The sequence below is a fragment of the Populus alba genome, chromosome 8 (assembly GCF_005239225.2).
Source record: "Populus alba chromosome 8, ASM523922v2, whole genome shotgun sequence".
NCBI classification, from domain to species: domain Eukaryota; kingdom Viridiplantae; phylum Streptophyta; class Magnoliopsida; order Malpighiales; family Salicaceae; genus Populus; species Populus alba.
The window spans coordinates 7853172-7878336 of record NC_133291.1 but is presented as its reverse complement, the minus strand read 5'-3'; the positions used below and the strand labels follow the sequence as shown (position 1 = coordinate 7878336).

Here is a 25165-nt window from a genome sequence, read left to right as displayed (position 1 = left end):
CATGAATATTCCACAGCACGTGCTACAGAAGGACCTGGTATTCAAAGTTCACAGCGCTTAAACATAGAGAAGGGGCTTATCTCTGTCAGCAACAGACGAGTGCGAGGATTCCAAGAATCATGATTCATGAGCATATCGCATCTGTCGTTAAGCTTGATCAGTTCTGCTAATAGGAAGGCTTGATTATAGGTTACATCTGTTCATTCTTTACAGTAAATTTTGGGGACTATTTGGCTGCGTGTGCTTTGTATATTTACTGAATCCTGTTAAAAACAGAGGAACCTATGAAGTGTGTATGTTTGTATTGAAGAGGATTCTTAACATGAAATGTGAAAAGAGTGTAAACCATCCTCTATGTGGAAAATCGAGGACTCCCTGGAACCAGATGGGCACCCTTCTTATTACCAATTAAACAAAATAACAAAAAGCATAAAGACCTTCAGAACTCCTGAAGAGTGTGCTGCCTAGAAGCACTGGAGGCAAATGCCTCAGCTGCCTTGTGTTCATCAATGTCGAGAAAAAATGAATCATTCATCACTTGTCCAAACACACACCAATGGGAAAACATCAATAATTCATCCAGTTATGTAAAGGCAGTCACACTCGAGGCAAGCTCAGATCGCTTTGTAAAAGATGTTGCGCCATTTGAGAAACATATCTTATGGATTCCCAAAAACTATTTAAACGAGAACTGGACATCCTTTCCTATGAATAGGTCCTCCATGTAAATTGCATTAGATTCATATATAAAAACACTTAAACTGGAATACCATGCACCGTTTTGAAACAGCGGTCCAACATGCAATTGATCAGAAGCGACAAATCTACTTCATATAAGATAACAGGATCTACAAATTTTATAACCGGCTAACCCCTTAAGAAAGAAAATACCAACAACTTGCGCCTAATGCTTCATCAAATATGCAGTTCCTCCTATAAAGTTACTGGTCTCTGGTTCACTTCTTGCCATGTTGCAGCAGGCCACTGAAAGACTGCAAGCTCACACCAACATCTTCGTCATATTCAAGTCCAAGTTCTTCCTGCAAAAAACATAAATATATTTATTAAACCCAATTCCTGCAAAACCAAATTGCAAATTGCTGGCAATACATGAAACATATAAATACGACCTTAAATTCTTTTAGATCCTTGGGTAAGTTCTCAGTTATAGCATCCCACACATCCTTGAACATCCTTTTCCGCTTTCTCCACTGACTTAATTTCTCTGAATACATTTCCGCAATTGCCTTCCGCTCTTCTGGCCTGACCAAGGTAACTCCTTTGCGCAATTTTACCAATTTGTCTTCCATTTCTTTAACCTGATACAGAATTCAAAAGTCCTTAGCTAAGTCCATTCTTCTTCTCGGAAACAACTTCAAAGGACTCCACTAAACAATCACTTCAAAAACACGCGCCCGTGCACAATTTACCTCCTTCTGCAGCTTGGCTTCTTTATGACGTATCTGTTCGAGCGTCAGATTCGACTGCAAGTTTTTAATTTCTGCAATAGTGTACATCAACCCTCCCAATAGATTAGTAACTTTTCTTAATAGTTCACAAAGAAGCTGAGACCCATGTTAGGTTCGGGTAATTCAGATCATATTGAACAGTTGAGATACGTTAAAATAGTAGTTGTTGTAACACGGAAATTCATCAGATCCAACCATGAAATATTCAATTTTATTTAACAAAAACTATAAGCACACTTGTTGGGTTGTGTATAGAACATACCTCCCTCAACCTCACTAATTGCTCTCTTCTGCTCATCCAGCTGTTGCTGCACTTGTGCATTTTCTTCTTTCATCTGATTAAGCTCTTCGCTGTTGGGAATATCAAACTGGTCTTGCCGGGCAAGGTATATCTTCTGCTTACCATACTCCTTAAACGAAATCTTCCCGCTATCCGCAAGATTATCCAGTGCCTTCTGTATCCCTGCCTTCTTTAGGTTAAACTTTTGCAATGAATCAGCCACGTTTTGAGAGTTCAATGGCCTATTTTGCTACACAAAGTGAATTTTCAGATTATAAAACTAAATTAAATTTGAAGTCAGATTTCTTCTAATTTACAGTTGTAGTTGTTATTTTCTGAAAAAAATAAATAAATCAAATTAAGAACACAAGTTAAAATGTTACTTTGTTTTCTCTGCAGTAGCAACAACCGAACAAATTGAAATCTCTGAAGAGAGAAAGGGTTATTTACCTCATTCACGAAGTTCAGCACGATAGCTGCCAATTCAACAACAAAGCGAGAGAGAGAGAAGAGAGATTTAAGCATTAACAAGATATAATAATGGTGGCTGAGAAGCGATTAAGGACGATGAAAGTTGAAATTCATTATGGAGACTCCAGATTATATGTATCTGTTTTTAATATTCAGAGAAGATTTACCTTCGGCGCTATCGGATTTCGGGGCCATTTTCGATCGGAAAATGAGAGAAAATGCGCGGGAGATGTGTTTCTGAAAGAAACCCCTCAGAGAAAAAGGTGTTGTTGTGTTTGGCTCGGTCGAATAACTTTCTGGATACAACGATAATTTGGCTTCCTTTTCTTTTGAGAACATCGGTTCATACGCCACCGTATGCTGCACTCTTTTAATTTTTCTATAATATGATCTCGTTTTTTTGTTTTTTTTTGTTTTTTTCTTTTCTTTTCTGAGAGAAAAGGACATCTACTAAGGTATTTACCCACATTTCAATGGAGTTTTCAAGAACTTTTATTTTTATTTTTATATTTTTTAATTATTTTAATGTATAATTTTTAAAAATATATATTATTTTAATATATTTTTAAATATATTTTTTTTAAAAATAATTATTTTCACCGTTTAAACCACCTTATAAATTTCACACATCAAAGGCTCAAGAGAAAGCATATCATTCTGGTGATCACAATCCTTCGCCAAAAACATGAAAGTCTTATTATTCATCATCTCCTCCAGGAATCCTTCAATTGTCTTTTGATTTTTATTTGTAATTTTTATTTTTCAAATTAATTATCACTCACATATTAAGTAATACTCTAAAAAATATGGAAAAACTACTGTAACTTTTCCACACACTTTTCTATCTTTAATATATTTACTTATTAATATATTATACTATTATATTATATTATACTATATAACTGTTTTTTTGTTTTTTAATAATTTTTTTTATTTGATTTAGTTTATTAATGTTAATTTATTTATTTATTTATCAGATTTTCTTGATACGAATCCCGGATTTGATAAGTTAACTTGATTTGATGAGTTAACCCGAATTTTTTTTTAATTATTTGTTTCATTTGGTTTAGTTTGTTACAATTAATTTTTTTTCTATTTATTAAATAATACTCTGAAGGGTGTGGGAAAAATGTTGTAGCTTTCCCACACCGTTTACTTTCCCATCTTTAATATATTTACTTATTAATATGTTATATTACTATAATTATTATATTATATTATATAACTGTTTTAAAAAAAAATTAATGAATTTTTTTTGTTTGATTTGGTTTATTAATGTTAAATTTTTTTTATTTAGTTATCAAATTTTCATAATACGGATCCTGGGTTTGATGGGTTAACTTGATTTAATGAGTTAACCCGGATTATTTTTTTTATTTAATTTAGTTTGTTAAAGTTGATTTTCTTTCTATTTAATTATCAGACTTTTATGACACGTATCCTTGATTTGACGAGTTAACTGAGTTTGATGGGTTAACCCAGTTAATTTTGGGTAAACCCGTTATTTTTTTTCTATTTAGTTATTAAACTTTCATGACGCGAATCTCAGGTTTTACGGGATAACCTGGTTTAAAGGGCTAACCCAATTAATTCAAATTTTTTTCTTTTTTTTCATTAGTTCTTTTTTTCATGATGATTTTTTTTCCTTGTTTTTTTTATTTAATCTATTTAATTATCACACTTTTATGACACGACCTTATAGTCAGACTCACATCCAATATTCCTGGGTCCGGTGCTGCAGTCAGACTCACTTAAACTTGGGTCATGCAAGTTTAATGTTATTATAAATATTACTCTTAGATTAGGTATTGCAGTCAGACTCAAAATTTTTGGATAAAGTTTTGCAGAAAAACCAAAATTTTTAAATCTTAATTTTTTTTAATTTTTTTATGCAAAAAATAATAACCCGTGACATCACACGGTAAAATAACTAGTTCCATGTTAATTGTCGTCTTGTAATTTTTTAAAACGTGATGATGCCAATTTAGCTAATAAGATGACAAGACTGATAAAGGGAAAACCAACATACCGGATGCATGGAGAAAAATCAAGAAGTTATAGCTATAGAAAAATTAAGTTTGAATTGTTTTTTTTATATAATAAAAACAACATTGTTTTCTTTTAAAAAAATTAAAGTTACGCTGTTTTAATTTTTTTTTATTAAAAAAATTATAACTTGAGCGAAATCATTAAACCTTATATCAGCTTGGATCTTGAGCTATATCGACTTTAAATTATAACTTATAGCTATATGTGGTATAAATATTAAAATGTTAATAAAATTTCATTCGTGTCATTTTTTCTATTAAATTAGACTGAAGTCAATCCAATTGACATGAAAAGTTAAACTATTTTATTTAAATTTTTTTATTATTTTCAAAATAATATCATTTAATTTTTTAAATTTTCATATTATTTTGGATTAGCTTGAGAAAATATACTTTAACCCTCATAATCCATTACTTGAGTCTTTTAATTATATCATGGGCTAGCAGGTGTTATAAGAACATAATTGATTATTTTCGGTTCAGTTTGGTTTTTATTAAAAAAAATAATCAAATTGATTTAGAAAAAATAAAACTAAATCGAAACTGGTTCATACTAACCGGTTTCGATTTGGTTTTTTTGGAAAAAAACCAGTTCAAATTGGTTTGATTTGATTTTTTACGGTTTGACTCGGTTTTTTCAGTTTGGCTCGGTTTTTTTCAGTTTTGGTTCGATTCGGTTTGTTTTTTTAGTTTCAGGCTTGTAAAACCGAAACCAAACCAAACCGGTCGGTTTTTTCAAAATTTTAATTGGTTTAATCGAGTTTTTTTCACGGTCTAGTTAATGTTTTTTCAGTTTTATCAATTTAATCGGTTTTCAGTTTTTTTACTCACCCCTATACAAGAGTGACTCAAGAGTTGAGTTGATGCTATCAAAAATAGAGATGAGCATTTTTTGTCTCAAAACTAACTCAAACTCACTAGTTTTAGCTCGATTTAATTTGATCTGGTTGGGAAAAATAGGTAAAATTTGTCATTTTTAGTGGTTTATTTTTTATATGTTTTGTTGCTTAATCTAGTTTAATTTTTATAGAACAAAGAGCAAAACAAAAATAAATTCTAATACCTAAAAATATTCAACATGTAGATGTAATAACAAAAATAAAATAAAAAACAAAAGGTAGAATAAAACATGAACTTATCCAAACAATATAAATAATTGCAATTAAAAAAGTTCATTGCATGTACAACATATCCGAACATTAGACTTGTTTTTTTTACATACATAAGGAATAATACGAATTTCATGTTCTAATAAAAGGATGCAAATTTTATGGTGAGGTTCAGGTGGAGTCATGGAAGAGATGGAGAGACAAGGGTGGAGGGGGGAAGGGGCGTGGACTTAATTTTATATCTTTACCCTTGTTAAGTTAACACAATTTTTCATTTTTTTAGTTAAACCGGTCTAGTTTAATTTGTTTCAATTAGTTTCGGAAACTTTACACCAAAACCAAACTAAATCAAAAAAAAATTTCCAGGTTTTCCCGTTATTTTTTTTCCCGGACTAATCAGTTTTTTATTTTATTTTTTTTCGTCCCAGACCAAAAGCGTGCAAACGCAACAACAGTCAACCAAAACACACTTGGTTTCAAAAAGAGCACCTTCAACCTCTCCCCATCACAAATAGCAACAAATAAGAGCTTTTAATTCCAAAATCCAATGCCTTGCAACAACAACACCAATTTCCTCTGCCAAGCAAACCACCCATTGTCCCAAACGCCAAAACCGTCTCCTTCGCCTAAGAGAGAAACGATAACGTACGGAAAGTGGTTCAGGTTATTCCGTGGGTTGTTGAAGGAGTTTACATTTTGTGGCTCTTTCTACTGCCTTATGCCCCTGTCTGTAAGTAAACTCCTCCTCCTCTTCCCCCCCCTCTTCTTCTCCTTTTTTTAAAATTATGCCCCTTGTAATAAAAAAAGTGCAATTTGTGAAATCATATACTCCAGAGTGTTTGATTAATACAGGGAGATTTTGTGTGGGCTATCAGTTCAGAGACTGTAAATTCTCTCATTGGACTTTCTCTCAATTTCTTCTTCATCTTGCCTTTCATCGATTCTGATATGTCCTTTTGGAACTCACTTCTGATCGCTAGTAAAATGAATTAGTACTTGTTGAGTATATTTTAAGCTTGATGGTTTCGGCAATGGACTTTCTGGCTAGTAGTCGGCATAAGTTATGTTGACGTCCCAGTTCTTCACCCGGTAAGAATGGTTGGCACTCGGTTCTGTACCCTTTTTACAGTCTAACGTTGGCGTCGGTGATTTTTCTTTCCTTTACCCGATGTCTGAAGGATTATTCAACTCTGTTCTTGGGTGGATTTTCATGCTCGCTCCTTCGCTGTTCACCGATTGCAAGAGGGATAGGTGCTGATGTTAAATGGATGTTTTATGGGGCTTCCAGATGTTCCTTACAAACAGTATCCTTCCTTCCTTGCACACTCTTGTTCCTTTTTCCATTCCCTTTAAAACACCACTCCAAGATTACAAGATCTTTTAGGATGGTCACTTGATTCGGCTGGATGGCTTTAATAGCTATTGGCGGGGCTGCATGCCTGATATCAGTATTGTGGGCTCTTTTCGGTCGAATGGATGGTGATTTTGGGAGCGTAACAGACAGATGGGTTTTTTTGGTTTGTTATTTAATCAGAGAGGTTGTTTATACTTTCATTTGGGATATATATCTCTACATAATTTTCCAGCCGTGGCTGGGGTAGGTGAATATTTGCAAAATGCTCAGAAAAGCAAGGTTGATGTGGTGAGATATCTTAGATTTGCTCCAGTGGTGGGCTTGTTTGCGTATCTTCTCTGTTTGAATCTTGATGAGGAACTGTGGCCAAATGTAGTTCTTTGCTAGTTTTGAGTTGGAGTCAACTTTACAGGTTTCAAACTAGTTTAAATGCGTGCTTTTTTGTTCAATGATCACCCCTTTCGTTTGCTTTTCATTTTTTGTTCAATGATGAGTGTTATGTTTTCAAGTTATATGAGCAGAAGTCAAATGTGATCGCGCCTTTGTTACATTGTGTTATCTTTTCCTCTTTTTTTGGATGCTTTTACAGCTGAAACAAAGTTACAATTGGTGTAATGCACGGTTTCAGAGAAATTATCTCAGTTTTTCATTTCATGTCATGTTTTAGATTCCCGTGTGTGCGCTTCCCCTGCTCAAGGGAATTTGTTAATATTGGGTGTTGAGCGATGATAATTCTATGGAATTTTGGTGGAGCATATACATCAATTTGCGGAACATCGGATATTGCGGGACAGAATAAAACTGGGTGTCATCAGACAACCCTCCCCCATCGACACTGTTCGGTTCCCGAGGCACTGCAGTTTTTCCAAACAGTGTTTCATTAGCTGAATCTCTTTCCAAGCACCGGTCTTTCAAATTAGGTACCATTCCTTTAGTTCCACTTAAGCTGAAGGCAGCTAGATTTCACAATTTCTCCTGGTCACATTCAGTAATACAATGATGTAGAGTTCACCGTGAAGATTAAAGATCTTGGCTGCAAATTCATTTATATTTCAAGACGAAGCATCAGTAATGTTTTGCGATGTTATAAATACAAGTCCCAAGCTCAAATAGAGTCAACATTTTCTACCAATGCAGACCTCCTTGCGTATGCATGGAGCTTAGAGAAGAGAGTTTCCTAATAGCAGCACTCCTATCAGAAAGTCTCTCCTAATCAGCTAGCAGCAGAGACAACTGGACTTTCTGCTAATATTGTACTGCAGCCCAAGTGGAATGAGGCGGAAAACGTACACCTATTACCAAACATTTGCAAATAATTTTTCAACATTTGCAATCCGACATAATTCAACTTCAACTGGGAAAAATACTATAAAAAACCATAAAACGTCAATACATTTAGCACGAACATATCTCAACTTTCAATCATACCAGAAAGAAAGATCCAAAAGGATGTAAACGAGCTACAACCTAAACACAACAGCAAACTGCAAAACAAACCCCAATTCCGCAACCCAAAAAAACGTGACCATCAATTTCATTGTGCGGTAAGATTACCACCACTTTGCTGCCACAAATTGATGATATCCGTGGCCTGATTGAGAAGTATGATCATCTTCTTCTGGGATATCCATGGCTTACTCTCTAGAGTAGCTTTAAGCTCTTCCCATGCATCCTTCCTAGGCCAAAAAAAGTAAGGACTCAATGGGACAGTGCCATGTCCAGGTATCACCTGATCAAGAGCCAGCCCGATGTTCTTCTCCATCCATACAAACTTCAGCACCAGCCTTGGCTTCTCCACTTGCTTCACCACCAACTCCGCTTTCTGAAAAAAATCAAGAAAATCACCTAACGGAAACAGTATAAAACACATATAAACACTCATTAATAGTTAAAGAAAGAGAAGAATCTGGACCTCGGTTTCTTGGATGGGGACGGATTCTTCTGCTGCATTGGATGGTGGAGCATCAGCGGGTGTTTCAGCTGCGAGAGCTTCTGGGACTGCAAAAGTTGTGTATCTTTGGTTTCTTGAAACGTGTCTCCTATTCCGGTCAAAAAATGTTGAAGAGCGTATCGGATTTGGTTTGGGATAGACAGAGATCGCTTTGAATGCTTTGCAACTAGGGGTTTGGCAAGGCAATGAATAACAAGTGAACACGTTATTTACACCAGATTGAAATGCCATGGATAACATCTTCTCTGTGTTTTAGAGAGATAAACCGTCTGGAGAAGGAGAGAGAAAGACAGAGATTGGTTATGTCCTGACCAAAACCATGACGGTCTTTCTCTTCACCAGACAAGAACCACCTGGGTTAGGATAAGGCATTTGGGATTTTAGTTCAGAGTCAGATGGGATAAAGTTTGGTGCACAAAAGAAAGGGTTACGCTTATGGACTTGTCTTCAATTAATAACGCATCTATAGAAGTTGGCCCATATAGCATCAGAGCCCATATATGGAACCAGCAACTTCAAGCTATCACTGTATTCCAGATTTAAAAAAAAAAAAAAAAAACAGATGAATATATAAAATCCAAAACTTCGAAAAAAATGAATGCACGGAGCTGAATTTGGACGTAATATATGAGACTGGAAACCTGTATGAATACTCTAATTCATATATATATATATACAGTCCCGTGATTGGGTGAACAGTGTAAAAAATGTGTTTTTTTTGTTGTATTCTTAATCTCGATTTTAGTTCTTATTTAGATTTTGCTAGGTTAAGATTAAATGAACTCACAGGAGAAACATGCCTTCGCATGAGGTAAAGGTAAAACAGATCTTAGCCAAAGTTTACTCCATGCTACCCTCGTGATTGGTTTTTACCCTTTTCCGTGCTTGACAACACGGGCGGGCGGGCGGGCGATTGGTGGAAATTTATGATAGAAAGTCGATTTTTCTAATAATTTTTCGTAAGCATAGTAGCATACAATGCATGTGGTGGACTGTGTTAGCTTGTGCTAAAGGAACATAATAGAAAGAATATGACGTCAAGTTAGAGAAAGGTGGGGACAGCCTTGCACATTTTTATATTTTACGGATTGATTTAAGAATGGCTACCAGGCTCGGGATTGATCTATAACTATCTATTCTTCCATGGGATAATTTCATTGAGTATTTTTTTGTTTATAAAATTTTTCACTTTACCTCAATTATTTTAAAAATTAGACTTTATATCCTAGACTAATTAAAATTTCCAAAACAGAGAAAATGATTAAATTACCTTTATTATGGAGATCAAGTGATATAGTTCAATAAGTGTTCGTGGCTAATTCAAGATGGGGGCGATGCTTGGTTGATACTTGATTAATTATATCTGTTTACCATGAAGATGTTTGAAGAATATTTGACTTAAAAGGTGTTGAGATTTAGGTTGTTTCTAATTAATGGGTTTGGTATTATTTTGTGTTGTAGCATTAATACTTAATAACTAGATTTATCTTAAAGAAAGAGACTTGAAGGTTATTTTTTATTTTAATACTCTCTTTTTTTATGTAATATTTTTTTGAATAATTTTATAAATAATTTAATATTTTTTTGAATTATATTTTTTTAAAAAATAAAAAAAGTGAAAAAAGTAAACTTGATAATATTCAATATAATTATCCTTTTTTCTTTTTACTATACATCAAGCATACCCCCTTGCTTTTCTCTCTCTCTCTCTTTTTTATATATTTATTAGCAGGCAGCATACAAAACCCCCCCGCCCACCAACTTCTGCCTATTTTCAATTGCGTAAACAATTTATACACGTTAGGATATTGCGAATCAACTCTCGGTTCTAGTATCTAGAAAGACTATCCATCCTTTAAATAATAATAAAAAAAAGACTAGAGAGAAGAAAAGAAAGGAAAGGGGCTATCCTCGTTTTCAGCTGTTGTTTGGATGATCCTTGCACTCTTGATCTTGCCAGGATCCTGTCAAATGAGAGATGGTTTTTATCGGGGAATTATGACAAACGTCAAAACTCAGCCGCATAATATTCAAGACAGAGATTAAAATCTTCTCCAATGGTATGCTATCTGTCAATTTTATTTATTTATTTGATGATATTGCATTTGTCTTTAAATCATCATCAATGGTACTTTAACTTTTATTTTATACCAATCAAATATATAAACTTTATTTTTTTTTTATTTTGACATACCAACAATTTTTATTGTTTTAATCAAGTAATTTAGTCAATTTTTTATTTTCTAACGTGAGCTTTTTGTTAACAGATTTTTTTTTTTATCTAAAATAAGATTTTTTAAAATAAATAAAATGTTTTAAATTAAAATAAGTGTTCTTAAGAAAATTACTGGATGGAATTATGACAGAGAGACCATATTAACAAAATTATTTGAATAAAACAACCAATTCCATTTAAGAAAGGATAGAGGTTAGAGGTGTCACGTGAAGATAATAAATATCATGACTATAATAACAATAATTAATTATAAAGTACTATTAAATATTTATTTAAATGACTTGAACATCGATAAAAAGATTTGATGGGTCAGCAGGGTCTCATCGCTTCTCTATATTGATCCTTTGAATTTTGTTCCATAGACGTCTAATTGTCATTTCTTTAGTTTTTTTTCCTGACTAAGAAATGGCTGCCAAAATCGGATCTCTTAGGCACAGCTTTGAAGAAAGGAGCAAGGAGAGGTTGATTTCTAGAAAAGAATATACCGACTTTGGCCTGAACCGCTCCGAGTATGATGAAGAAGCCGGCAAATGCCGGTGCTTTGGATCACTATCTGATAGGATCGTCAGCTTTTGGAATGGTGTAAGAAATTCTGCTATTGAATTATATAAGATGGGTCAGGCAGATCCTCGAAAATATCATTTCGCTGTCAAGATGGGCCTGTCTCTAGCTCTTGTTTCCCTTGTCATATTCTTAAAGGAGCCTCTCAAGGACGTTAGCCAGTACTCAATCTGGGCAATTCTGACAGTTGTCGTCGTTTTTGAATTCAGTGTAGGTCTGTAATTTTCTTTTTGACGTGGTTTATGTTTTTAAGATATTGAGGTGGTTTTGATTGTGATTTCTTCTTTTCCAGGAGCAACGCTTAACAAAGGATTCAATCGTGCTTTAGGGACATTTTCTGCTGGTGCTCTGGCTATTGGCATTGCAGAGCTCTCTTTGCATGCTGGAGCTTTGGGAGAAGTTCTTCTCGTAGTCAGTATTTTCATCGCAGGTTAAAACTTTAGAGCTATATTGGAAAAGAAATTTCACCTTATAAGAACTTATTTCCTATCACATTCAATCCCTTAATTTCTTGGATCGTTGTTCTTGTATCTGTGATGTTTAGGATTTTTTGCAAGCTATATAAAACTGTACCCTGCCATGAAGCCTTATGAATACGGATTCAGGGTATTCTTGTTGACATACTGCATAGTAACGGTGTCTGGGAGCTCATCGTCATTTTTCCACACAGCTGTTTATAGACTGTTGCTCATTGCTGTTGGGGCTGCGATATGCTTGGTTGTAAATATTTGTATATTTCCCATATGGGCAGGGGAGGATCTTCACAAATTAGTGGTGAAAAACTTCAACGGTGTTGCTAATTCTTTGGAAGGTTGGATCAAGCTTGGATCTATATTTTTCTTACTGCTGTTTAGTTTGATTCTTCAATATTATTGCAAATAATTTTCTTTTAAGAGAGTTTAACCTTCTTCAGGTTGTGTAAATGGATATTTACAATGTGTGGAATATGAGAGAATCCCTTCAAAGATTTTAACATACGAAGCTTCTGATGATCCATTGTATAGTGGCTATAGATCTGCTGTGCAATCTACCAGCCAAGAGGAATCTCTAGTATATATGTTCACATCACAATCATACATTCCTGTTCTTTCAGAAGATCACAAAGTGAAGGAATTACTGATTTCAACTTTCTCCTGTTTTTCTCCAGTTGAGCTTTGCCATTTGGGAGCCTCCTCATGGTCCTTATAGATCCTTCAACTATCCTTGGAAAAACTATGTAAAATTAAGCGGATCATTGAGGCACTGTGCATTTATGGTCATGGCAATGCATGGATCCATACTTTCTGAAATTCAGGTAAAAAATGTTGTTGTTGCTGTTGTTACAAGTATTTGGCATTTTCTACCAAGGACTCTGTTACGTTTTCATGTTTGGGTTGTGAATGATGCGGGGTGGGATTTGGGAGACTGGTGATGTGAATCAAGAAACTGCAAAATATTTCTGCGTTCTCAGTTTTTCATATTAATCCTCCTATTCTTATAAATTCTGTGCCTCACAATGTTGAAATATTATGAGACGGAAATAGCTGATAAGTGATAACACTCCTAGACGATCTGTCTGGTCCAGGGAAAATTTGTTGAAATTGCCACAATAAAAGTTTATAATTAGCAGCTCGTGATGTTTTTAGATAAATACACATTGAGTTTAGCCCTTAACTAAGTTTCCATGGAATATCATTGGTTGCTTTGCATCCTTTTCTTTCTGGAGAGAAGAGGGCTAAACACTAGTCATTGATTGTATATGCTGGATATTGCGGGCGTGCCAGCCATTTGCTTTGACTGCATTCATTCAATGCATAGATATACAGAGGAACAAATCGAATCGAATCTAATCTATTTTTATTTTAATGAATTAATTAACAATCTGACAATTTCCAGACATTTAGGACTTCACTTGAAATCTTTTCAAGTTCATTATAAAGCAACTGGTTTTCAGTTTTGTTGATGTTTTCTTGTCTTGATGCTTTATGCGACCAAGGATCTTTAGCTTGCATGCTGCAGATTGGATGAGAGTTTTCATGTTCTCTTACGCTAGTCAGTTATACCAGATTCTGTAAATTTGATTATGTAGGCACCGCCTGAAAAGAGACAAGTTTTCAGTGGTGAGCTTCAAAGAGTTGGCAATGAGGGAGCGAAAGTGTTGCGTGAACTTGGAAAAAAAGTACAAAAGATGGAAAAGTTGGGTCCCGGAGTAGACGTGCTGCTAGAAGTGCACGAGGCAGCAGAAGAGCTGCAAATGAAGATAGATCAAAATTCCTACCTACTGGTCAATTCAGAAAGCTGGGCAGCTGGAAGACCAGCCAAGGAATTTGAAGATCCTCAGAACCTCATGGAAGACGAAAATAAAGTAATTAGCTCCCTTAGCGAGACATGGGATGTTAAGAATCAAAATATAAGCACCAGTCCTTCCATGCCAGAACTGAAAACCTCCGATAGCGTGCTCAACCAGCCAGTATCGTGGCCCCGTCTCTCATTTACAGGTGGTTCCATGATCGTCGAACAAGAATCGAAAGTATACGAGAGTGCCAGCTCCTTGTCCTTGGCAACATTCGCATCATTGCTGATAGAGTTTGTAGCAAGGCTGCAAAATCTTACGGATGAATTTCAAGAGCTTAGCGAGAGAGCAAATTTCAAGGAACCCATATACGGATTGGTGGAAAAAAATGGCAGTTGGAGTTTAATTTGGCCCAGGTTGAGAAGCTGCTTTCACTTTTAGAAACAAATATACTGGAAAATGTGTTGAAGATCATTGTTCTTTTCGTTCTATAACCGGGAAATTCCTTGGTGGTGAATTTAATATGTTATGATTTTGACAAAATTGATTTCGTTGTTTGGTAAAAAGGACCGATGATACTCACACAGTCTCACGGTCTCATGGCACAGTAGAATGTTTTTGTCCTTTAGCCTATTTTGTCTCATTCATTATTACACTTCAGCCTAAGGCTAAGATGCTGGATTTCAAAGCAATCTCTATAATAATTTTGACAACTCGGTCCATAAACTGAGTTTTTTTTTCTTTTTAAATTTAAAATCCTAGCACTCATATACATGTACAAAGACACCAATGTCCAAATCATGAATAAGTTGATCATAATTGATTTCTTGATTAATTTTTACTAACTTGGCCCTACTAGAAATATTGAAAACTCTCTAATTCACTACAAAATTCAACCCTTTCTCTATTGTATCTTCTTCTTCTTCTTCTTTTTTTTTTTTTAAAAAAAACGAGTCCACATTTCTCGCAACTATTTCTTGTGCAATATTGTTTTCTTTTTTTTTCTTTCTTTTTCTTGATAAACACGATCTATTAATCTCTTTTTCTCAAAACCTTTATAGTAATTTTATTTTTTATATGAAAAATATAATCTTTTTCACTTGTAAGTCTGATAATTCAATTCTAAATATTAGTAATATAGTTGTTTATTTATATAATACATATTTTTTGCACATGAGAATAATAAAAGGGTTATTTTAAAACTTTTTCAAGTTATGAAAAGATATTATAAAAAATATCATTCATGCGTTATATTGAATTTAATTTATTTTCTGGTCGATAAAGAGTGGATGTTGAAGTTTATTTTTTATTTCATTTAAAATATTTTTTTATGCATAATTTTATTAATAAATGTTTAAATTATAATTTTCACCTGGAAGTGTACAGTGATTGATCAAGATGGAAAAAAAAATTACGTCCTTCCGCTAGGGGGCAAACACAGTAGAAAGATAGAATGGTTTTAATACGTGGTTGGTTTAGGACCTAATCATACAACCATAAAAATCTAGAAGGCGTTTAAGTGCTACGTGTCATGAATGTGTGTTGCGTGTCTTTTTCTTTCATAAAAAAATGTCAAGTACCAAGGTCGGAAAGCTTCCCTAGATTGGAGTCTCCAACCTTTGACGAGCCCCTTTGAATTGTTGATTGATTTTTGTTCTGACCTATGAAACAACACAAAATCTCGCATCATAATTATGAAGGAATAAATTATTGTGGTAGCTGATGATGTGTCTCCACGTTTTGTATCTAGTAGGTCTAAATGCTATTATTTTTTTTTTTGGTAACCCGGGGTGTCCGGGCCAGCTTACACGCACCACGACTATTCCCCGGGCCCACTGAACATCCTGCAAGCCCAGTAGGCAGGTAAGGCACCGCGGGGGTGACAGGCTGGTACTCTTGAGGATCGAACCCAGGACCTTCGCAAAGACAAGTTTTGCTGTTGACCAATGGGCTAGACCCTATTATTTCAATTGACGGGTTGAAGTAACATAATGAATCTTGTTATTGAAAAGATATCCATTGAAAAAAGAGAAGACTATGGTGTTATATAGGTGATTAAAAACTTTGTTTTATAACTGACGTGGGATAATAATATCATCATAGCTTTTTGAGTAAGAGGTTTAACTGGTATTTTTACAAATGATATCAATAATAATATATGTTTATATTTGTATATGATAGGTTCTCATGAAAAATAGTCTCAATTGATAGAATAGAGCCAGATAATATTTAACTCGTAAAGAGATGTGTTTTGATAAAAAAAAAAAAATTATAATCGATATGAGATGGTAACATCAATTCTCATTTTTATAAAGTAAATGAAAAAAAATTTAACAGACAAGAAGATGAATAGTAGCATAAAATTACCATCTTGTTACATTATTGTGCATTTCGAGCTAGGCTTAACATGAGCACAAAAAATCATAAATTTAGAGAGTATAAATCATAAATTTAAGGAATATCCAATGGTGTCCTGGTTATTTTTAGGATTTATTTTAAAAAATTGAGAAAAATATAATTATGAGTGAGAAATCTTGGATGGATATTTTTTTTTATTATTTTTGGTGGATAATAAATTTTATTTTTTCTCTTCTTATTGTATTATTTTTTAAATAGATCATTTTCAAAATGAATTATTGAGAATAACTAACAAGATTCCACTTGTACTTATTAACTATCATGGAGGCAAAGAAAGAGGCATTGATCTATCTGTGCTCAAGAGGGAATTAATTCACGACTAATAGAATATTGAATTACGACATTTTCTGAGATCATAATGACAGATTGCATAAAAGACACCCCTACAAGCTACAACCTAAACTGATCTATCTGTGCATGTATATGTGGCCAAGTCAAGAGTATCCGAGCTGAAGCATTAACTAGGTGGCTTCATTAGCCAGAATTTCGAAGCCCATTAATTCCCAACACTTGCCGAGCTGGGTTCCCTGGCCCAGGTTTTCAAACTAGTTTGTTGATCTTTCTCGCATCAACTTCAATTTTCAGCTTTTCCTGTCAAAACACAAGAACCTTGTGATTTACGAAATAAAGCTTACGAGAAAAAGGAAAAAAAAAAAAAACAGCTCAATATCTGGCAATACTCGGAGATGTGGGCGGTCTTAATTCTTGTTTGTCATCGGTCATCACTGTCACTAATCACACTTAGTATCTTTGGTTTTGTTTATCTTTGAAATAATCACGTGTATTAAACCTATATTGCAACTGGAGTTTAAAATTTTTAAATTCACATTGAAAGATATCAGGTTTAAATTCAAGAAGATATGATTTTATAATAGAAGACAGTTGCATCTCAATGCTTGAGCCATAGCTTAAAGCTCATCAAATTTCCTTATAAATAAGAAAAATGTATCAAATTTATGTGATAATTTTATTGTTGTATTATTTATATGATTTTGAATTGTATTACATGTAAAATAATATTTTTTTTATGTAGAATGACAGAATTGTACCGTGCTTGTATAGAGAGGAGAAAAAACCAGAAAATTTTTACGCTAACAATAATAAATTCTTTAATATCTCGCCAGCCTAAAAGAAGAATAAGAGCCCAGGCCCATGTGATAAGGATCAAATTATATACATACAAAATTGGGCCTGACCTTAAGATCGCTTCAAATAATAGCAATAAATAAATAAATACAGTACCGAAAAAAAAGCAAAGAAATATAGTACAAAAATCAAATAAAAAGAGATTCATAAATTCTCTCTATCCCTCTCAGCTTCTGCAACTAATCAGAGGCACCGGCGGGAACACATTTCAGATCGGTAAGAGCACACAACACTTCTCTGAAATTTATTATTTAAAAAAAAACCTGCCATGAACCATAACAAATTAAATTCTTTTTCGACGGTTTCATTCTTGCTATTATAAGTTGAAAAATTAGGTTGTTTCCTTTTTAGCTAATCTAATCTAATCTCATATCAAATTGGCTTTCTTTTTATTAATTGTTAATGTATTCATGAATCGTTAGATTTGAATTCTAGGGTTTGTTACAGATCTTGGATACAATGTCTACGGTGGAAGAACCGCTCTATCCAATAGCCGTTTTAATAGACGAGTTAAAGAATGATGACATTCAGCTAAGGTTAAACTCAATCCGTAGACTCTCGACCATAGCACGTGCTCTCGGGGAGGAACGAACGCGGAAGGAGTTAATTCCATTTCTGAGTGAAAACAATGATGATGATGATGAGGTACTCCTTGCGATGGCGGAGGAATTGGGTGTGTTTATTCCGTTTGTTGGGGGAGTTGACTATGCTCATGTTTTGCTCCCTCCTCTGGAGACTCTTTGCACTGTCGAGGAAACCTGTGTGAGAGATAAAGCTGTGGAGTCGTTGTGTAGGATTGGATCTCAGATGAGGGAGACCGACTTAGTTGAATGGTTCATTCCTCTTGTCAAGGTGAGAAAACGTTTATATATATATATATATATATATATCTGAGTTACTAGATAATGCTAATTCCTTATAATTTAAATGAAGATTTAGCTGCACCTACCTGCCTGGAATAATGATTTTTCATTTATGCACTGTTTGAGGAGACTCATTACGTTCTTCAATGTCTTGAAAAATGCTGTTGTTCTTTGCTAGACTGTTATATATTTAATTTGGTTGCTTATGCCTGTTCTATTTATCATATATTGCAGTTTCTCATCTTAATGAGATTCGCCTTTTATTTTCCTTTCATCGTTGTTCTTTCAGAAGACGAAGGAAAAAATTGGAAATTAATTAGTGTGAATGAGTAGTAGCTTGGGACGACCATTTGATTCTTCAAGAGCTCCTATTTATTCAACTTATACTAAAAATATGCATCAACTCTGTATGTGCAAGATTTATCCCTAACTGAATTAGAGATATATGTGTTCATGTGTGAGATGTCATGGCCTTCTATTGCACTTATTTGTGTTTGTATGTATGTCTGGGAAAGGGAGATATTTTGCATGTGTTTCAAACCCGAGTAGTGAAACATTTCACACTCTTGGTTGTCACATATGTGTTAACTACTAATTTACTTTATTCTCTTGCACTTGCTTAAATTTTATCTTCAGAGACTAGCAGCTGGAGAATGGTTTACAGCTCGAGTTTCTGCGTGTGGGCTATTTCATATTGCCTACCCTAGTGCCCCAGACACGTTGAAGACAGAATTGCGGTCAATATACAGCCAGCTGTGTCAAGATGACATGCCCATGGTTAGGAGGTCTGCTGCCTCTAATTTGGGGAAATTTGCTGCCACTGTTGAACCTGCACATTTGAAGACTGACATCATGTCAATTTTTGAGGATCTTACCCAAGATGGTAATTGAACTTTTAATATATAGAAGAAGTGTGCTTTTATTTAGTTATTTTGAAAATGGAATAAGGTTAAGATAACTACTATTACATGTTTGATTGCACATGTAACTCATAAAGTTTTGATTGCACATGGAACTCATAAAGTTTTGACTTGAAACTGTGGAATGGTCAACAATGCATGAGAAATGAATTTGATATCACAAATTATAGGTTTATAATGTAATATTCTTTGACATGCAACACCTTAATTTATAGTTATTTGAATTTGCATTTTTAGTTTGATATGTTTGGAATTCTTCTCGCGCGTTTTTCTTGTACCTCAGATCAAGATTCTGTTCGTCTATTGGCTGTTGAGGGCTGTGCTGCTCTTGGGAAATTATTGGAGCCTCAGAATTGCGTTGCACATATTCTTCCTGTTATTGTTAATTTCTCTCAGGTACTAATGAAGTTTGTAAATCCAACAAAAGTAACAATTTACTTTATGATTTGTTGTGTTCTGAGTATTTTGCTGGCACTATCTTGGTATTTCGTTGTTGTTTGGTCTAGACCCATTAACACTTAACTAGAGTTAAATTAGATTGTTATAGAACATCCATTTCAGTAATCAATATTAACTAAAGATATTTTCTTCTTTTGGTTTTATTAAATTATGGATAAGGTGATTTAAACAAAGTTACAGGATAATGCTACCTCCCTGGAACCGTGATCCGGATCACATGTCCTGATTCATGGTAAATTTGCATTCCAGCCTGATTTGGCAAACTGACTTCCCCAATTCTTTGTTCTAGGGCAAGGGGAAAATGTAATGGTAGCTTTCTATGCATTCCTTTTCCCTTGCTTTTTTAACAGCCACCACGCTTGTTCTGTTGTCCTAGGCATTATGCTTGAGAAATAATTATAGCTAAGCCTGATAACTTACCTTGTCACAGATTCAACCCTTATGAACAACCCAAATAAGCAGAAACTCACAACATAACACTCTTCCTTCATACCACAAATTAATGTGTGTACCATGTCTCCAAAGTCGCAGCACAACCCAGAACACTCCACATTCTTGGTAACACTGATTTAGACCTGTCGGCCTAGATATAAGCTTGCAGAAATTGATAACTTGGAAGATAATGCATAAATTTTCCTGGATGAGGAATGGAACTTTATACTGGATCATGTCATGTTTTGAAAGCTTTAAGAGTGTCTGGATAAAATTTTGTTACCAATATGATACCTCAGGGGAAGAAAAATTGTTTATGGTGCTTGTGGCATCGGTAATATGATATTTGTTTGCTGATTCTGCAAGCTTTTAGCTTTTTTTCTTTCGATTTGTTTCATATTTGAATCAATTGTTATTGTCTCCGAGCAGGACAAGTCTTGGCGTGTACGCTACATGGTTGCAAATCAATTATATGAACTTTGTGAGGCTGTGGGACCTGAGCCTACCAGGTGTATATCTAACTTGAAACTGCTGTGTTAAATGCATATGTACTTTTGTGCCCTTTTTCTTGTTTCAAGTTCCAATCCAATTCTGTGTTTGATAGTGATCTGTTGATGGATTCTGTCATATTGTAATCAATATTTTTGATTTATGGTAATTGTTTCCAAGGATGGACTTGGTCCCTGCATATGTGCGGTTACTTCGTGATAATGAGGCTGAAGTACGCATAGCTGCTGCTGGAAAAGTAACTAAATTCTGCCGCATTTTAAGTCCAGAACTTGCTATTCAACATATTCTCCCCTGTGTGAAGGTGCATATCCATACCATTTCAAACTTTAAAATTCTTCAGTTGACTGTATTGTTTCTTGTTAGAGCATGAATTGATTTTTGCCAGATCTTTTTTTTTAATTGTAGTGTTCTCACTTATTTTTTTCAGGAACTGTCATCAGATTCTTCCCAGCATGTCCGCTCTGCTTTGGCTTCAGTTATAATGGGAATGGCTCCTGTCTTGGGGAAGGTGAGAATGCACAGTATGGGCTGTCTAAGACTTTGTTATTGTTCACTTAATGCCTGCACAGTAAGATGTGCTATTCATTTAATTGCTCCTGTCCTGATCTGACTTTGAACTATATAAAGCTTTCAAACCACATGTATTTCAATTTTTTAATGATAGTTGCAAATTTCTGATATATAGAGAGATAAATACCTTCTGGGGCCAAGCTTGTTAGCTTTAGCCCATATATTTACATGTTCTTGTAGATGCCATATTATTGGCCATCACCTGTCATCATTTTAAAGTTCTCGTTTCTGTAAATATATATGGTTCATTAGCTGCCTGGTTTTCTCTTTCATTAAGAAGTGCTTTTGTTTTCATGATGCTGTCAAATATCATTGTTTATTTTATCTGTCACTGTTCTTCCTGTTTCACTTCCTAGTGCATGAATTGAATTGCTGGAAATGGATTTCTAAACTTTATTTTGTTTGTCAATGCAGGATGCCACAATTGAACAGCTTCTTCCAATTTTTCTATCTCTCTTGAAGGATGAATTTCCTGATGTGCGTCTGAACATAATCAGCAAGCTTGATCAAGTGAATCAGGTTTGCAACAACTTAAGACAACTTAAGAGGTTTCAGTCTTCTGTATCCCAGGAGCCAGCCCAACCATCTCTCTGTTTTGGTTTAGTCTAATATATTGCAATTTTTACCAAGCAAATGAGTACTGTGATAACATTCCTTAAAATATGCCTCGCAATAATTATTCATTTGGAGAGTTTGTCTGATAGAAATTACTTGGGCACACTAATATAAACAAGTAGGCTAATGCTAAAATCACCGTCACAACACATGATATAGTTTGACCTTTCTTTTGATTTTTTGGGGTCTTAGAGATGTTATCCGGCATGCTCTTAGCACATTGTAAAAATGTACCTGAAATGCAATATTTTCCTCCTTGCCTATGATATCATGGGAATAAACATTACTGCAGGTTATTGGAATCGATCTACTGTCCCAATCATTATTGCCGGCAATTGTTGAGCTCGCAGAGGATAGACATTGGAGGGTTCGGCTTGCAATTATAGAGTACATACCTTTATTGGCAAGTCAACTGGGTGTTGGGTTCTTTGATGATAAACTTGGTGCTCTTTGCATGCAGTGGTTGCAGGATAAGGTTTGTATTTCCACATCATGTGTGCCAGCAGTTAAAAGCTCACTTTTGCTTGTGCATCGCACCTGAAAATTTTTGAATCTCGGTTTTTCTCTGTTCGCTTGTTTGATGTGTCTCTGTTCAATGATTAAAATTTCTTAGGTATATTAAGATTTTCAGTCTTCATTTATGAAGATATAGAAAAAATTTGGGCGTCATAGGACTTGAATATTCAAGTCTTTATGAGGATTTCTGCTCTTCTTGGAATTGGTGTTCAAACCTTTAAATAAAATTCATTCAAGTAGTATGTTAGCCTTTGTATACTACTGGCTTTGTTGTTTTTTCTAGTATTATTTTATAAAGTTTTTTCTTGTAAAAATAATGGAAAAGTGAGCTTTGAATTTCTATATAATGACTTTTGGAACTGAGCTCCTTTCTGCCAATCACGTTGTCATGAGATTAACTGGTTTATTTTGAACCATCTTGTCTGGGTATTTTCTTCAGGTCTACTCGATTCGTGATGCTGCTGCAAACAATTTGAAGCGCCTCGCTGAAGAATTCGGTCCTGAGTGGGCAGTGCTACACATAATTCCACAGGTTTGTGTTGCACTAGTTTATTTGAATTTCACCACTTTGTCTAATAATTCTGACTTTTCGTTGCTATTAATTTCCCAATGGTGGGGTTGGATGTGTTGAATAGAACACAATAGTTTAGGATCAATAGGAAATTATTTCTTCTTAACTATTAGAAAGAAATCTCTGGATTGATGGTTTGGCCTCTTTCAATATTTGATTGTTTTTTCTGCTTCAATTTGACAAGCCAACTATGTAGCCTTCCCCCCCCCCCCTGTTTCTGGCTTGATTATTGTTTTCGTATTTCTTCACATTTTATGTCTGTTCCTATCTTCTAAAGAACTGGATATTGAAATGTCACATTTTATTGCAGGTTTTGGAGATGAGCACCAATCCCCATTATTTGTATCGGATGACAATTCTACGTGCTGTCTCGTTGCTTGCTCCTGTGATGGGTTCGGAAATTACATGTTCCAAACTGTTGCCAGTGGTCATCAATGCATCAAAAGACAGGTATTGGATGTGTGGATTGTCAATCAGGTTTGTAAAATTGTTTCATTCTAACCAGGCAGTTTCTGAATGCTGGATTTGATTTCACTAAGCAGGGTACCCAACATCAAGTTCAATGCGGCGAAGGTGCTGCAATCGCTCATTCCCATAGTTGATCAGTCTGTAAGTCGCTCTTGTTCTTAGCAAAGACTAAACTTTTTTTTTCCCTGCTTGTCATCTTATTGAAGTATTGTTTATTCTGTTCATGGGTGCCTTTTCACTTTCTTAACCTCAATGGGCTATAAATTATACCCGCAGGTTGCAGAGAAGACTATCCGTCCCTGTTTGGTTGAGCTAAGTGAGGATCCAGATGTTGATGTCCGTTTTTTTGCCAACCAAGCTCTTCAGACTATTGACAGCGTCATGATGTCTACCTAGACAGACTCCCTTTTAATATTGGAATCTCGTTGTGAGCCCATGTACTGAAGACCCTCTGTTGAAGTTGCCATAATTTCGGGTCATCAACCCCTTTAATATTGGAATCTCGTAGTGAGCCGTGTTGTACTGAAGACCTACTGTTGAAGTTGCCATAATTTCTGGTAATCAAACCAGTTTCTTCTTTGCCGACATTTTGAGTGGTACGCAATTTTATCACTGTGAGATGTGACCGCCATGTAAAAATCCGTTTTTTAGGCTCCTGAACGAATGCGCGCTCCCATTTTTCCTCACGATAAACGTTGTTTTTGCTTTGTTTGTATCCCTTGTCATCCAATAGGACTTTCTTCGTATCCTTTTTTCATTAGAAATATAATTTCAACAAACTACTACCGTTTAAATGTGGAGAATTGGCGTTTAACCTATACAGTGAACTGAATATAGGACATGATCTTAAACCATTCAAGCTTCAAGTAGCAGTCGCGCTTGCACAGAGCACAAAAGGGGATTCCCTCGAAGACTCAAGTGAGTTTAACTTCATGGTCTCTTTATGTTCCTTAAACTTGTTCTTTTTTATGCATGAAATCAGCTGTTTCTGCTGTCGCTAAAGCAACCAAGGAACAACTGGCAGTTTGCCACTGTTGCTGGCTTGTTGGCGTGGATATATTGTAAGTTGGAAAAAAAAAAAAAGTCTTCGGCTTTTTATATGATCCGTATTGATCAAGAAATGCACACCCTTTGGTTCCCATTAACTAATTATGAGTGTCCGGAATCAACTGAATTGAAGAAATCAGTTTCAGTAAAAAAAAATGGAAGTTTTCATTTGGTAGAAACAAAAACGTGGTTTTTTCTTCAACTTCCAATACAAAAGTGAGAGCGTGAATTTGTCTTCAGTGTAATTATTTACTTTCTGTGATGGTAAAATTAATGTCATTGTTTTTATCTATGGACTGAATGGTAAATCATGTAGATTTTGGCAATTTGTAGTGCGTGCGGAGATGTCGCGTTAAATTTAGAAACCTGAGTTAGAAATTGCACCCACCACCACGTGAAATTAAACTTTGTTTTGTTTGGCGTTTGAAAGTCAGTTGGTGAAGTATGGAGTCTTCCATTTCCCTTCTTTATTATAAAGGAAAAATTACCTTTCAAATTATATTTAATTAAAAAATATAATTTATATCTCAAGTTAACATAAATTTTTTAATTGGATAAAAAAACCAAACTATATAATATAACAAAAACTGAAACTCCAAAAGCAATTTGATATGTTTTTTCAAAAGCCATGAAAAAACCCCAAATTGAAACTCAGGAAGAATCCTAATTTTTTCAATCATCCACTTGATTCTTCATGAATCCACATAAAATCTCTAAATGCTGGGTCGAAATCGAATCACCACCACTGTTCTGATGACATCAATGATGATTACGTTAGAGGTGATGCTGGAGTTTTCAAAGAATGCCAAGGCTGAGGAGAAGAAAATGAAGCCTAAGAAACCTTAAATTTGCTTTCCTTAGATGTCCTAGTTATTTTTG

General features: G+C 34.8%; 4 protein-coding genes across 6 annotated transcripts; 2 read left to right on the top strand and 2 right to left on the bottom strand.

Moving 5' to 3' along the window:
- Nucleotides 1–721: 721 nt before the first annotated feature.
- LOC118039945 (homologous-pairing protein 2 homolog) lies at nt 722–2531 on the bottom strand. The gene is made up of 6 exons (XM_035046791.2): nt 2388–2531; nt 2200–2225; nt 1732–1999; nt 1431–1501; nt 1131–1319; nt 722–1040 (listed from the first exon to the last, which is right to left on the bottom strand). Exons 1-6 carry the CDS (start codon nt 2413–2415, stop codon nt 957–959), a joined length of 666 nt encoding a protein of 221 aa, XP_034902682.1. The 5' UTR covers nt 2416–2531; the 3' UTR covers nt 722–956.
- A 5540-nt stretch (nt 2532–8071) lies between these two features.
- On the bottom strand, nt 8072–9076 carry LOC118039946 (small ribosomal subunit protein cS23z). Its single transcript, XM_035046792.2, has 2 exons — nt 8644–9076; nt 8072–8553 (listed from the first exon to the last, which is right to left on the bottom strand). Exons 1-2 carry the CDS (start codon nt 8920–8922, stop codon nt 8266–8268), a joined length of 567 nt encoding a protein of 188 aa, XP_034902683.1. The 5' UTR covers nt 8923–9076; the 3' UTR covers nt 8072–8265.
- A 1420-nt stretch (nt 9077–10496) lies between these two features.
- Nucleotides 10497–14379, top strand: LOC118039947 (aluminum-activated malate transporter 4-like). The gene is given in 8 exon segments (XM_035046793.2): nt 10497–10742; nt 11322–11693; nt 11772–11909; nt 12024–12290; nt 12393–12529; nt 12627–12773; nt 13548–14135; nt 14137–14379. Coding segments are annotated over 7 exon segments (1668 nt in total). The 5' UTR covers nt 10497–10742; nt 11322–11323; the 3' UTR covers nt 14158–14379.
- Nucleotides 14380–17392: 3013 nt separating this feature from the next.
- LOC118039948 (uncharacterized) lies at nt 17393–23954 on the top strand. Of its 3 annotated transcripts, none has more exons than XM_035046794.2 (13): nt 17393–17531; nt 17763–18167; nt 18815–19061; nt 19382–19494; nt 20419–20498; nt 20659–20800; nt 20927–21007; nt 21484–21588; nt 21977–22159; nt 22640–22732; nt 23082–23221; nt 23314–23380; nt 23516–23954. In XM_035046794.2, exons 2-13 carry the CDS (start codon nt 17775–17777, stop codon nt 23633–23635), a joined length of 1764 nt encoding a protein of 587 aa, XP_034902685.1. In that variant the 5' UTR covers nt 17393–17531; nt 17763–17774; the 3' UTR covers nt 23636–23954. The 3 variants fall into 3 exon arrangements, with proteins under 3 accessions (XP_034902685.1, XP_034902687.1, XP_034902686.1); XM_035046796.2 differs by having other exon boundaries at nt 17399–17531; nt 17751–18167; XM_035046795.2 differs by having other exon boundaries at nt 17419–17531; nt 17738–18167.
- Nucleotides 23955–25165: the final 1211 nt, after the last annotated feature.

Coding starts and splice junctions, on each gene's coding strand:
- LOC118039945 (XM_035046791.2), bottom strand. CDS start 2,415: ATGGCCCCGAAATCCGATAGCGCCGAAG. Junction 2,226..2,387: donor GAAATCCGATAGCGCCGAAG/GTAAATCTTCTC, acceptor TTGAATTGGCAG/CTATCGTGCTGAACTTCGTG. Junction 1,502..1,731: donor AATTAGTGAGGTTGAGGGAG/GTATGTTCTATA, acceptor ACACTATTGCAG/AAATTAAAAACTTGCAGTCG.
- LOC118039946 (XM_035046792.2), bottom strand. CDS start 8,922: ATGTTATCCATGGCATTTCAATCTGGTGTAAATAACGTGTTCACTTGT. Junction 8,554..8,643: donor TCCCCATCCAAGAAACCGAG/GTCCAGATTCTT, acceptor GATTTTTTTCAG/AAAGCGGAGTTGGTGGTGAA.
- LOC118039948 (XM_035046794.2), top strand. CDS start 17,775: ATGTCTACGGTGGAAGAACCGCTCTATCCAATAGCCGTTTTAATAGAC. Junction 20,499..20,658: donor GTGGGACCTGAGCCTACCAG/GTGTATATCTAA, acceptor ATTGTTTCCAAG/GATGGACTTGGTCCCTGCAT. Junction 22,160..22,639: donor TGCAGTGGTTGCAGGATAAG/GTTTGTATTTCC, acceptor TATTTTCTTCAG/GTCTACTCGATTCGTGATGC.